This window comes from Carcharhinus amblyrhynchos, chromosome 3 (genome assembly GCF_965287045.1).
Source record: "Carcharhinus amblyrhynchos chromosome 3, sCarAmb.v2.hapA, whole genome shotgun sequence".
NCBI lineage: Eukaryota > Metazoa > Chordata > Chondrichthyes > Carcharhiniformes > Carcharhinidae > Carcharhinus > Carcharhinus amblyrhynchos.
The window spans coordinates 33,512,826-33,528,129 of NC_137326.1; the positions used below are offsets into that span (position 1 = coordinate 33,512,826).

A 15,304-nucleotide genomic window follows, 5' to 3' on the forward strand; every position below is an offset into this window, starting at 1 on the left:
GTAGTGGTGTCGGGCCTGGCTCCAGTTGTCTGGAAGGAAAATCTGACCTTTCAGGAAACCTTCTCCTGAGTAAAGTTTGCAGACTCTGGGATGAAAATTCAGGTGTAAATATTGAAAGGTTAAATCTCTTGACTTGCAGCAAATGAATGCACTGAGGACATACATTTTATATCTAGCTTAATTCTTATTTAGAATCATACAGTGCAGGAGAGACTCTTCAGACCATCAAGACAGCACAGGTGTAAGGCACCTGACATTCCACCTAATCTCACTTACCAGCATTTGGCTGATAGCCTTGAATGTTATGACGTACCAAGTGCTCATCCAGGTACTTTTTGAAGGTTGTGAGGTAACTCCCCACTATCATCCTCCCAGGCAGTGCATTCCAGACCGTAAAAAGGTTTTTCCTCACATACCCTCTAAATATCTTGTTTATTGACATCATGGGCAGGATTTTACGGCCTCAAACCATAAAATCCCACCCAAAGTCAATAGCCCTTTCCATGTTTTGCCCTCATCTCCTCCGATTCCCATGGCGCGCGGCGCAGTAAAATTCCAGCCAATGTAAAATGCTAGAATCCAATATTAAACAGGATATAGAGAAAACTACAATATATTCAGGCTGAGTCAAACTGTTTTATGCAAGTGAAATTGTGTGTGTTAAGCTCATTTGAGTTCTTAGACAATGTAATGAGTTAGATAGACAAAGGAAAAACCAGTAGAGGTAGTATTTGGATTTCCAAAAAGCATTTGATGAGGTGTCATGCAAAAGGTTACTCCATAAGATCAAAGCTTATGGTATAGGGGGTGATTTTTCTCATGTAGATCCAAGATCGGCTAATTAACAGAAAAGAGAGAGTTGGTGTAAATTGGTCATTTTTGGGATGGCAAATTGAGACCAGTGCAGAGCCACAGGGACCTGGGGCTTTAATTATTTATAATCTATGCTAATGACTTTGTAAAGGGACGTAACTTATTGTAGCCAAATTTGCTGATAATATGAAAATAGGTGGGAATACAAGTTGTGAGGAGAATACAAAGGGTGTTTTTTTTCTGCACAATTGGAATGTGTTTTATCATGGCGGATTCGGCCTGCTGTTGGCAGGTGGCGGGATCTTCTGGTCCCGCCATTGTCAACGGGGTTTCTCATTGAATGCACCCCTCACTGCTGGGAATCCAGGGCGCACCATCAGTGGGACCAAAAGATGGCCAAAGAGTTTGCAAAAAGATTTGATAGCTTAAGTGAAGGACAAAAAATTAGCGGATAGAACGTTAGAAAATATGAAACTGACAAATTTGGTAGGAAGAACAGAAAAGCAGTATATTGTTTAAAAGGAGAGAGATAAACACTGGAGCATAGAGGGACTGCTACATGAAGCACATGGTCAGTATGTGTCACATACATAATTTATATGTTCCTTCTTATTGCCTATGGTCAATATGTTTGTCTGTAAAAGGTGTGTGTTTTATTACCCTCAGAGTGATTGTCGCAATTTAAGTAATACTGGCAGCAGTTTTTTTTAAGGAAAGGTTATTTATTATCATACGTGCCTTGGATGTTTTAAACATCCAAACTTACTCAGTTGACTCACATACCCCCCACACAAGACTAGATTAGGTACTGATGAGAGTAAAAAAAAATTACAATTGATGACTGTCTGTTTCTGTCTATTTCGTGACCGGTCCATAGTTTCTTAGATGAGCTGGTGTTTTAGTTGAAATAAATGCCCTGTAAGGCAGAACATTCTTAGTAACTGTGAGGCTTCTTGTTGTTGAATTTTCCAGCATGTTGGTTCTCAGGAGAACTTGAAGCTGAAGCAGTTTAGGGGGAACCCTTCTCCTATTCTCAAAGTATTGTTGATTGTTACATTGCCACATTGACTTGTGGCTTTCTGGTGAAACTCTGCAGAACTTTCAAAGCCGAAATCAAGTTGGCTTCTTTACCGTGTAATCGTTACAAGTTCAAAGCCCTTTTTACAAAAAGTGATAATGTGTTGATGGACAATCCTCAAACAAAAGAATGTGTTAATTCCCTAGATGACTCTGAATGTTCATATTTAATTCGATATTTGTTTCAGACTTAGGACTATCTGGAATTTGAAATGCCAAAGGTTACATGGGCTTCATTGGCAGTTTTAATGGTCTGTGTTCAAAAATTTAAAGTCTTGACTGGAAGTTCACAGTATACTGGAACATTACACAACATGCAGGTACAGCAAGTAATTAGGAAAGCATATAAAACATTGACCATTATTACAAGGCGGAAGGAGAACAAAAGTGGAGAAATCTTGCCACAACCGTACACGGCATTGGTGAGACCATACCCAGAGTACTGTGTACAGTTTTGGTCACCTTAATATTACTTTCAAACAGATTCCAATAATCTTCACTTTTCCGATTCCCGGGATGAAGGGATTGGCTCATGTGGAAAGACTGAACAGTTTAGGCCCATACTCATTGGAGTTTAGAAGAATGAGAATTGTTCTTTTGAAAAAGATTCTGAGGGGGCTTTACTGGTAGTTTCTCAGAGAATGGTTGGAATTGTCTGTTCCCATTGAAAGTCAATGAATGTTTGCCTGTCCCACTTGCACCCCTCCACAGTGGATCCTATCATGGCAGAGCTGGAAAATCCCAGCCAATATTTCTTCATGGGGGAATCTAGAACTAGGGGCACAGTTTCAAAATAAAGGATCAACCATTAAGATGGAGATAGGAGGAAAATCTTCTGAAGGTCACTGGTGTTTGGAATTCTCTTCCACAGAAAGCAGCAGAGGCAAGATCATATATTAAAGTTAGATGGTGCAGCAGATTTGAGGGTCCAAATGGCCTACTTCTGCTCCTATTTCTTATGTTCCATAAATATATTTCCATCTATGTTGTTTTGATCTTAATTTTACTTGCTTTGCAGATTTTCTGCTTGCTGTAGAGGATTAAAAAGAAACACTTGCCTGTTCCCAACTATCATGCACCTGTTAAACCTGTTTAACATCAAAACCTGTCAACATAAGTTGAGTGAAAAAATGAGCCACTTGCCCTCTGTGTTTACAATTGACTGAAACAAAGTGTTTCCACCTGTTCGTTATAAATGTGCTACGTAGAAACAACCTTTCTCGGCATTCCGTGAATGTTGTTACGCTTTCAACATTCTTGATCAAAAACATATTAACCAATTTGATTAATAAAGACAGTATTTTAGGAGTCATTTGTAATTCTCCAGAATCTTGAATTTATCAGGAAGCTGGAATTCAGTCTTTGAAATGATTTGTCTTTCCTCCATTTTAAAATGGTTGATCAGAGCTTGCTTTTAGTGTTTAGAATTTAATTTTGAAAAATAAATATGTTCTAATATATAATATTTGAAAAAAAACCTTTTCCTAAGTTTTAGAATTAAGATTGATTTTTTGAACATTGAAATGTATGCTGCTTTTTCCAGTATGTATGCATTTGTCTCCAACCATTTATCGTCTGTAAACCAGCATGAGTAGGAGTTGGGCATGGCATTGCGAAACAGTGAACATCAGACCTTTGTGACCTTCTGCAGAATGAAAAGTTAGAGGTGTAGGGATGTATCAGACACAATTACATTGTTTCTGTCTCAGTTCTGTTTGGAAATGGATAATGGCAGCTGCAAAATATCAAAACTAGGTGTATACATTTATTTTAAATACCAGATTTTAACACTAAATTTAAACACACCTTGTTTATTTAGTTGCCTGTTTTCAGATCTGAAATCTTGAATCGCCTCGTCTTGCTTTAATTGTTTCCATGGAAACATCGGGTACTTGTCAAAAGCAGAAGCACTGGAGAAGTGTGTTCCTGAAAGTAAATTATCATACAAGATGATATGGGCGGTTTCATGGTCTTGATACCAGAAGCCATTTTCTGACCAATGTTGAATAAATTAATCTTGATCCTTTAAGTGTTTTAAGACGCATGCTTTTTAATCATCCTAAATTTTACTTTAATTTTGAAATCGCTTGATAGATCCGAGCTACATTATCCTTCAAATTATTTAATCTGTGGGGTACATTTATTATCTCTAGCCATGGATATCAGTTCTGCCTTTTTTCTGGGCGCTAGTGACTTTTCACCTTTTATCTTTGGATTCCTGTAGTCAGACAGCGTATGGCAAGCTCAGACAATCGATTCAGTTGCACTTGATTACAGATAATTGTTACTAACTTTTGAGTTTGATTTCTTCTGCAGAAAGTAAAAGCTCATTGCAGTTAATGCATTTTGATTATTGAATGAATTCCAAAGGCATGCAGCTTTCAATTTTAGTTCTTGAACTTTTTTTGAGTTTATCATTGTGCAAGCCTGTCTTCGTCTTGTATTTCGAAGGGTGGAATCTATTGCCCTGACACCCTTCCAAATCCAAGTTTGGAGGGCGGCATTCAGTCAAGTGGGATGGTGCAGAGTGGGGACACTGCCCCTTTCCCACCTCCACCTGATTGAGTCTGATGTGGGAAGGTACGTGGACAGACTTCCTGCATGGACACTAATCAAGGTCCTCAAGTGGCCAATACTCATTTAGGGGCCTCATCTTACTGCCCCAAGAATAGCCACTCTTCCTTCTGTCACTTAAACCTTAGGTGGTGGCCATCGCTCCTGAATCTCATCTGTCTTCAATCAACTGGGGTCTGGGTTTCTTATCGATCCTAGGCCTCTCCTTTGATATTTTACCAGCAGCAGCCATCACTCCTGGTGGCACTGACAGGCAGTAGAAAGCTGATGGGCAGTGGAGAGCTGCTGGTCTGGAAACTTTCAGGGGGCAGTATTTCTGTCCCGGGGTCCTGAATCCCAGAGAAAGTCCAACACGGCCCTATTAAATACATGATGGATACTTAATTCCATCTGGCTTTCACCAAGAGAAGCGGTCAAGGCTTTTGCTCATTCTTTAACTAGTAGACATGAACCCCATAGACAAGATTAAATTCTGCCTACAGGCCGTGTTTTGCAGTGGTGAAGACAGCCTGCAGCAAGATCCTCTGGGTCTGCTGTTGTCGATGGGATTTCCCATTGCCTGATCCTCTGCCACCAGGGTACCTGTGGCAGGGGATCACTGTTGGCGGAACCAGAAGATCCCACTGTCAGGATTAGCTAGAAAATCCCACCTATAATGTTGTCAGGTTTATGCTGAGGTGCAGCTTGTAGCATTTTTTTTGTAGTTAATTTAAAATGGTTCCTTATGACTTCATAAGAAGACTCATTGGGCACAATCTGGTACTGATAGGTTTTAATTAGGAATCAGCATTATTTGGGATCCCAACCCTGTGTGGATCTACAGTATGCCTCTCAGTTTTAGGAGGTGACTTCCTAATTAGCTACTTCTGTGTCTGCCATTCAATTGAGGATGGTGGACAAATCCCTGAGGCTACAAGCCCAATCTGAGGCCTACAATGAATCTCTGCCGGCAGTCACACTGGAAGAGGTGACCATTGTTGACACAGGCAGGAGATTGTGAAGGTGCCTCATGATAATGGCACCCCCTGAAAAATTATCATTATGGATTTTGTAAAAAATTTTGTGGGCTACAGCTGCCAGTCCATCAATGTGGATGGACAACTCCTCCATCGGACTATGGCTGTGACTCTCTGGCATCCATTGCTGTAGGGTCGATGAGGGCAGTAGAGCAGACTTCACTGACACCTTTGGGCTCAGCAATCAATCAGTGAGAGTCTGCTTCATTGCTGGGAAGATCTTGTTCCCTGCATTTGACCTTGAATTGATTGTCAGTGTCTGCCTGTTACTGTCAGGCAGTTAGGCAGTACCATTGTTCATCCCCCTCCAATAAGACCACCTACAAGTGAGAACGCATGTTTGCTCTAACCTGTAAGTTTGTTCCTGATCCTACCTTCTAAACCTGTTACTGCAGGATGGAAAAATCCCACCCGTTATTTGTGCACCAATTGTGACAGAAACAAGTCAAGTGTCTTGCAATCTTAAAAAAAATTGTTGTTTAGAATGTATTTTACATGACTTAGTTAAGTTCTAACTTTCAGATAATATGTTGCAACAATAATAAACATTGGGGTAAAATTATTAAACTGTGACTTTTCTAATCTCAGTAACTGCATGCTTTGGGTTATTTGAACTGAAACTAAATCTGAATTTCATGGCATTTGGCACTAAACCTACTGTTTTCCCTTTAGGAAACTATGGACCTGAAAATTGGGCCACATCTTACATCAATTGCTCAGGCATCAAGCAGTCCCCAATTGATATTGTAGATCAGAAGACTCATGAAAAAGATGACTTGCAGCAAATCCATCTTGAGGGGTTTGAGATTGAATCCTCTAATAGGACACGTATGAAAAACACTGGAAAGACAAGTAAGTTTGTTCGCATAGATAGTTAATGATTTTCTGGCCATTTGAACTTCCATTGAATGTCTGGGGATATGTAAATGGAATCAAGCATGAAAGAAGCTAGTGCAGTTAAAAAAACTGGAATAGCACAAAATGTTACATACCCCAAACTATTTAATGGGAGGGATGTCATCTTGAAGTAAAACTTGACTGGATACTATAGATTGATGATTTTTAATGCTTTATGTTGTCATAAATTTACATTGCTAAATTATTTCAGGGAGGTGTTCCATAAATTAACATTGTTTTAATGTCATTTGCGTAAGTGAACCCTTTGCAGCAGTTTAAAAGTCAGTTTGATTTCTTGGCAGCAATCACTGCCTACCCCAGTGACTCACAAAAAACACTTGGGAGCAATGCTTATGGCAGGCATGTGCATTGTGACAATTCAGTCTTTTTCCCAATACACTCAACTCATGTTCACAGTAGTACTGCAAAGCAAAGCTCTGTGTCATAAAATCTTGAAACTTACAGCTTTTCTCATAACACAGAAGGAATAGTGTGCCACAGGATTAACAACTACTTTTTCTCTGCACTGGAGACTATGTGGGTTGTTCATTCTGTTCCCTGTCCACAGGTGGTGATTATCTCACTGTTAGGCTGGATTATTTGGGTTAAAACTCAGAGGTCAATTTACCTAATGATGATATAATAACACACAAGCAAAAACATGCACCAAGTAGCTGTTAATATTGACTTGCGTGACACCTGTACATTTGACGATTTTGCAACTCAGGTTCCAGTATAATATCACATGATGAATATGCCCCGTAGGAGGCCACCTCACATGAACACAGGTAGTCAAAAACACATAATAACTCCTTAGAAAACATGTTCTCTGATTAGGTTCAATGCCCAAGATCATTATGAAATACTGGCAGGATACCCTACTGAACAGCTTGAGTCACATCATTAGCACTCCCACCAAATCCTAAGATTAAATTGAAATTTGGCTGGAATGATGCTTCATCTGTGGTTCAGCCATTGCGACATAATGACCAGGAATTTGCACCCACATTTGCTGCAGGCACAACCAGCAATGTGGGTGCAAAATCCTTACTAGAGTCAAAAAAGAAGAATCTCGCTGGTGAGACCTCAAGTCTGATTGTCCCTGCCTTCTCACCATTGGTGTAACAAGGTTCCAGTCCGGATGGTTGGAACCTCGCATGGATGTCCATGTGCGTGTGGTTCCTCTTCCTTTTAAACCAGAGATTGGGGCACCCTTTATAAAGGGCATCCTGATCTTGGAAATCCTGGCATTGCCAGCTTTTTCCAGCCCTGCTCCACTTGCATGATGGCATGGACCAAGCCTCCAGATACTTTTCTTCCAAATGCTGCACGATGTGATGAGAAAAGCCGACTGTGCAGCTGATGAGCTGCACCCTGCTTTCTTTGCTTGAGTTGGCACTTGGAAGAAAAAGGAAAATTCCATTTAATGAGTTTTCTCCCAATCTGTAAGCTTGAATACATGAACATAAATTAGTAATTTTTGATTGAATTCAAAATCTAAGTTAATCAACAATGCCAATGACCACTTTGTCTGCATAGCTTTGTTGCTTTTTTGTCACATCATCAAAACAAAAGAACATTGAGAGCAATTTTCATCTTCACCTTTTGGGCAGTAAACTGGCCTCTTTTTTTATGCAACTGGTGTTTTTTTCCCATTTGCATCGAATTAAATGAAAATTGGATAGTTACAATAATGGAAAGTTCATTGCTTAAATGATGGTGATGAAAATGATCTCCTATATCTCAGCCACAGGATAGCTGACAGTTATTCTAAAATTGCATATTCTCCACTTAAATGATATATTCCAGTCAAATGTTGGTGTTGCCCATGGGTGATGTCAGTAGGTAAGAATTGATACTGTTTGGTGATATGCATTGTCTTTAACTTTGTTGCTCTGCCTTGGTTACTTTGCTGCTTTGGAGAATGGAAAATTGAACTGGTAATAAATCAGGATTACATTTGCAGCATAATCAGTGCAGGAGGAGGCCAATCGGCCCATCGAGTCTACACTGACCACAATCCCATCCAGGCCCCACCCCCATATCCCTACATATTTACCCACTACTTGTTGGAATGTTACTTGTTTTTTGTGCTTTGGATGACAAACACAACTTTACCAAATAGAGTTATGAAATAGCTAGGCCAGGGAATTAACCATATAAGAAAACATTCAGATTTCCTTACTATTCTTCACATTATTTGCTTCATTTTATTTTGTTCTCTTGGATCTATTTTGAGGAATGTCACAGGCATTAAACAATTGAGTTGTGTTCAGGACAAGATGTTTGAATATATAAGATTAAAATAAATGTACCTCAAGTAGTTGTAGCAATTTTCAGCAACTTTATCTGGTTGCGAACCTTTTGTTGGTTTGAAACAGTGAACTTTGAAATCAAAGTGACGTACAAAAGGTGCTATAATTGCCACAGAAAGCCAGTGTTAAATTGTATTGGAAAATGAGTCATAATATTGCTGAAATACACTTAAAATATCAAATTTTAAGTCAGAATTGTAATTCATCTGAGCTCTTCTGAAAGGAAATATATGGATATGTTTACTCTAACACCCTGTTTACTTTAGTAGCTTTACTGTCAGTGTCAAAGTAAACAAGACAGTATGAGTGTTTTTCTAAGGAAGAAGTGTACACAATCAAAAGATGTGGTGCTGGCATATATTTTCAGCAGCAGAATTGTCCCCAAGACAAGATAAATACTTGTTGGCAGATTGACATGCTTTGATTCTGATGGGCTATGAATCAAAACTCTCCCACCCACTTTGTACATGCCAGTGATGTGATCATGTTTTTATGTAGGACTTTCACTGACTGGTGTGGAAGGTAGAGGCCCCTTCTTTTGGTCAGTTGCTTACTTGTGAATCTGGTGCTTTAGAAGCTGGCTCTTCAAGATGGCATTCTGCAGCACCTTGAGTTGCAGTTGAAGTCGTTATTCTGAAGCACTGTGTAAATGTGCCAGAATGATTCTTAAATATGATTCAGTAAAATGACTCTTCCTTGGCCCCTTCCAAACCCAAGCTCCATTTTTTTTCAGTAGAAAATCTCACAACACCAGATTGAAGTCCAACAGGTTTATTTGGAATCATGAGCTTTCAGAGCGTTGCTCCTTCATCAGGTGAATCACCTAATGAAGTAGCAGCACTCCAAGCTCAAGATTCCAAATAAACCTTCCTATTGTGCCCACCCCAGTCCAACATCAGCATCTCCAACTCATGGCTTCCATTTCTTCAAGCACAAGTGATTTTTAAAACTACAGTAAAACACAAGGTGGGAGAGGGGGGTGAATTTTCCATTCTGGAGATTAAGTTTGATGGTCGGGGGGGGGAGGTGGTAGGTGGGAAAGTCATTATGATTCTTGCTGGGCGGCAGGGCGGGTAAGCACATGCAATCTTCTGCTTTTCAGCTCATTAATTATACATTAGCGAGGAGCTTGCCAAATTTCATGGTGCCACCCCACACTTAACTCATTGGGGCAAAGATTTTGGTGTCATTTTTAAAATACACTCAAATGTTTATCCATTGATTTTCCCACCATACCAGGCAACGTCCTGGTAAACCTCCTCTGCGCCCTTTCCAATACTGTCCACATCTTTCTTATAATGCGGCGACCAGAACTGTACGCAATACTCCAAGTGCGGCCGCACCAGAGTTTTGTACAGTTGCAACATAATCTCACGGCTCTGAAACTCAATCCCTCAACCAATAAAAGCTAGCACACCGTACACCTTCTTAGCAACTTTATCAACCTGGGTGCCAACTTTCAGGGACCTATGCACACGTACATCAAGATCTCTCTGCTTGTCGACACTACCAAAAGTCCTTCCATTAGCCCTATATTCAGTAATCCAGTTACTCTTTCCAAAGTGAAACACCTCACACTTTTCCACATTAAACTCCATTTGCCACCTCTCAGCCCAGCTCTGCAGCTTATCTATGTCTCTCTGCAAACCGTAACATCCATCCTCACTGTCTACAACTCCTCCGACTTTAGTGTTGTCTGCAAATTTACTAACCCATCCTTCTACACCCTCATCTAGGTCATTTATAAAAATGATAAACAGCAGTGGCCCCAAAACAGGTCCCTGCGGTACATCGCTAGTAACTGAACTCCAGGCTGAATATTTTCCATCAACCACCACCCTCTGTCTTCTATCAGCTAGTCAATTCCTGATCCAAACTGCTAAATCACCCTCAATCCCATGCATCCATATTTTCTGCAGTAGCCTACCATGGAGAACCTTATCAAACACTTTACTAAAATCCATATACACCAAGTCAACTGCTTTACCCAAACTGCATGACGATGAGCCATCATCAGCCATGATGATTCACCTGGGAGATGGAGAACTGGATTTTCAAGTTGAATGCTCTGCACCAACTGTGCACTTTGGAGGCATCATATCTCCTTGCCTTCCTTTGTCCTCCCTCTGATTGCAGCCAGGGTCAAATGGAACAGTGAATGGCAACTCCTTATTGAGATTTTAATATTATGACACCCATGAGCTGGGAACAAACCTGCAGCAGTGCGGACTTTACAGTAGAGATGAGAACACAGTGAGTATCTTTGACTCCAATTGTATCATAGTTATTAGGTTTCTTTGGCAAATCACTTCAAATCTACACTCTCGTTTTTTATCCTTTTTTGAGCAGGAACAGTTTCTCTCTGCCTTCTCTGTCCAGCTTCCTTGTGATTTTGAACATCTCTATCAAATCTCCCCTGAGCCACCTTCTTTCCAAGGAGAACAGCCCCAACCTCTCCAGTCTATCTTCAGAACTGAAGTTTTTCATCTCTTGATTCATTCTTGTAAATTTCTTTTGCACATCCTTCCTATAGTGTGGCTACCAGAATTGTACACAATGTTCCAGCTGAGGTCCAACTTGTGATCTATGCATGTCCAGCGTAACCTCCTTGCTCTTGTAGTCTGTGCTCCTATTAATAAAGCCCAGAATATTATATGCTTTACTAACTGCTCGATTCACCTGTCCTGCCAGCTGCAATGATCTGTGCACATACACACCCAGTTCACTCTGCTCCTGCACCCCCTTAAGAGTTGTATTCCTTATTTCATACTGTGTCTCTATTAAATTTCGCCATCAGCTATGGCAAGATTTGAACCCAGATCCCCAGAACATTATCTGTGCTCTTGGATTATTCATCCAGTGACAATACTACTATACTGGTGCACCACAGCATCTCTTGAGTACCCTGGGTTCTCAGCCCAGGATCCTACTGTTGAAGCTACTGACCCTTTTCTCTCAGACACTCTGCTCCCACTTCCTCAGATTTCACCACCTCCTTCAGCTGACATTGGCCTTCACCCCTTGCCCAGGCACTCTCTTCACCCTTCCCCTGTAATCTTGCCTTTCCTATCCAGCCTTTGTTCCACCCTTCCATCTTATTGCCTTTGCCTGCCTCCCTTATCAGGCTTTATCAGAGTATTTGCTAATGGCACTGAATATGAGTGAAGTTATTGCAAGGCCCTAAGGAGAAAACAACATCTACTGACCACAAAAGTTGTGGAAGAAGCAATAACTTTTTCACTTACTAGAATACTCTGATACATTACCATTTAACTATTCCATAATCCAGAGATAAATATAACACCGTCTGTAGCACCATACTACCATATTCCACAATAAATAAATGGAGTAAGCTCAGCAACACTGTGGTAGGCATTTAAGGACTGTTTCAACTTTCAGTGCCATTGACTTGCTCTTTACAAATTTTAAAAGTTTACTAGAGTTCAGTTTTCTGAATGTGCTTCATAATATATTAATTACGTTGTCAGAAATGGTAGAATTTCCAAGAGCAAAGTTTCTAAGTTCAGTGATTTCAGAGACAAATGGTAATTATAACAGTCCTGTGATTTCATATAGTATAAGATCAACATTTCAAATTTACATTATCAATTAAGGATTTTTACCTTTAAAATCAATAATTCATTCATTTGCGTGCTATCATTTTCCACTTTTGATGAATCATTAAAAGGGTAATTTTGAGGCATTTTCATTTCCATATATTGTGTTTGAAACATGTGCCATTTTAAGCTATTGGGCAAATTGAACTAATTAAAACTGAGGGCAGGATTTTTCATTCCCATATCCAACAGGTGGATTCGGAGGTGGGAACAGAAAATCCCACCAGAAGCCCAAAACACTGGCAGAATTTCCCATAACAATTGCACCCCATCTCCCCCCACCAATGATGTAATAGAATCCCAACTTTGAAATACATGCTGGGGGAGGGAGGGAGCATTCATTAGAGTTTGTTCCATGGGAGGGTTGGTGTTCGGTGGTGAGGTATGTTATTTTTCATTTTATGTATTGATCAACCTTTTGCCAGTGGTACCTCCGTATTTCAGTTGCTGGCGGACCCCACCACATCAACATAATAGCATGAGACCTTCCCCCTCAGCATTTTTCAATTACTTCCCTGACAATACAGTGAAGATAACTGATGTTGAGGCTGGTGGCTTTAACACCGGTTTCCCGCTTGCTGCATCATTCTAACAAAAAATGGGAAATTTCCTCCTTGAGAGTGACTTAATAACAATGACTTCTATTTCTCCAGACAAAATTTGAACTCTGACTCCAAATGTGAAAGAATTTACTCCTAACTTTCTGTACTCATCCAAGTTCAAATTAATGATTCTAAGTGAAATGACAAATAATATGTTTTTGATTTAGAATCTTTTTTTAGTTATGTGTTAACAACCAACAGTGACTGTGCAAAAAAGAAAATTCATCTCACCTCAAGTGCTGATTTAACTATCATTTGTGCGAATGAGTTGCTGTAATGAGCATGATATAGTATTATTGTAGTTAACTTTGTCTTTAGTCAGCTGTAACTTGTTATAAAAACAGGAAATTGTGGAAAAGCTCAACAGGTCTGGCAGCATCTGTGGAGAGAGAAACAGACTTAATGTTTTGCATCCATGTGACTCTTCTCAAGTGGTTATAACCCTGTTGAAAACATTCACGTTGCTGTAAGTGGCCTAAGGAATTTTTCCAAAGCTAGCACACTTTGCATTTCCTCCACGTTGGCAAAGTTGACACTGAAATTTTACTGCAGGGTTCTTTCTCAAGGCTCCTGCCAGATTTTTAAACCTGCATATTTACAAGAGGAAATTGCTGCACAGTGATTTTTTTCAACTTGTCATTAATAATATCTTGTAGTGGGAAGCTGAAGTTGCTGGGCAATTACAACTGACTTAAAATGTACAAATAGGCATGTGGGCACATGAAGTCATTCCTCACCAAAGGAAGACTGAAATGTATTCATTTCATTAAAATCCCCATGGTCATTATATGGTAATCATATTTTTATTTTATGCAGTTTTGATTTGTTATACCACTTCAAGAAGCCTAAAGATGACATATTCAAGGAAATAACGTTGTGCCAATTATCCAAATACAGCTAGCCGCACCGCACATTAGTATTTCATACGTTGTTACCACCAAATCATATCATCACCCACTGGAAATGCATTGGAAAAGCGCTCAAAACATCTGATATAGTCCAAAGTTTTGTTTTCTCGTGTTCCAAAATTACTCCATCTTGAACTTTGCTTTGAAAGGAAGTATACATCAATCATTATCAACCTACACAGCTAGAAATGAACAATGAAATCAGAACTCTTGTTAACTAGCAATGAATATGGTTGTTTTGAATGGACTGTAAAGAATAAGTTGCTATAAATTAATAATTCTGGGAGCATTCCAAATAATGCTGCCTCAAAATTATCCTTTTAATGATTCATCTAGATCAGAAAAATGATGGCAAATGGTCTAATTAATTATTGATTTTAGATTTAAAAATGGATGATCTGAAAGTAAATACTCTCATTTATGAATGGAATGAGCCAAACCTCGAGGACTGCAGAATATGTATTCTTGTTGCAACTTGGCAACATGCCTGTCGTCCTTTTGTCTCATTATTTTTGGACATACAGAATTATGTTCATCTGTGACATCTTAGTTGTATAATTGTTTCACATAGTGGTTTAACATCTTGATATCTGTAAGAAACATAACATTTTGAAGCTGATCATTATCTTATCAGTATTTATAGTATTGCTGGATCATTTCAGAGTGTGGCCTTTGTTGGAAGGGGTTGATGTACAAGCCAATTATTAGTCAGTTGTTCTGTTAGCTTTTCAAATTCATTTATCAATGGGCTTTCACAAGATGGATATAAAATTGATTTTTTTTATGTGCCTGATTGCATTACATTTTTTCATGGTTACTTAGAATGCAATATTTTAATGTTCCATGGATTTTCTGTGGCATTATTCACTCGGTCAAATTATTTATTGTTTTATAAAAGACTATGATCTAACATTCAATATTATTGTTGCTGAGATGATGGTATGCTACTCTAAGGTAAATGTTGAGGATGTCCTACTAATAAAAGGAATAAGGGGCATGAGAGAGGTTAGTAGCGTTTCTACAAATAAGGTCCAGATAAAGGCTGGTATAAAGACACTTTACCTGAATGCACGAAGCATTCAGAACAAAGTGAATGAGCTGATGGCGCAAATCAGCACAAATGGATATGATCTAACGGCCATTACGGAAACGTGGTTGCAGGGTGACAGGGACAGGGAGCTGAATGTCCAGGGGTATCAGGTGTTTCGGAAGAATAGATGGGAGGAAAAAGGGGGTGGGGTAGCTCTGTTAATTAAGGATAACATCAGGGTGGTAGTAAGGGAAGATATGGGCTCCAAAGAGCAAAACGTGGAATCGTTGTGGGTGGAGATAATAAATAGTAAGGGGAGGAAGACACTGGTGGGTGTGGTCTATAGGCTCCCAAATAATAACTTTGGGGTGGGGCGGGCTATAAACAAGCAAATAATTGATGCGTGCAGAAACGGAACGGCGATAATTATGGGGGATTTTAATCTGCATATTGAT

At 39.5% G+C, this 15,304-nt stretch overlaps 1 protein-coding gene across 2 annotated transcripts in view; it reads left to right on the forward strand.

Moving 5' to 3' along the window:
• LOC145338627 (receptor-type tyrosine-protein phosphatase gamma-like) overlaps positions 1 to 15,304 on the forward strand; it is a 693,461-nt gene that overhangs the window by 307,428 nt on the left and 370,729 nt on the right. For both annotated transcript variants that reach the window (XM_080183016.1, XM_080183007.1), the window contains exon 3: positions 6,153 to 6,332. In XM_080183016.1, coding sequence (XP_080039142.1) covers positions 6,153 to 6,332 — 180 coding nt within the window. The remainder of the gene's footprint in view (positions 1 to 6,152; positions 6,333 to 15,304) is intronic.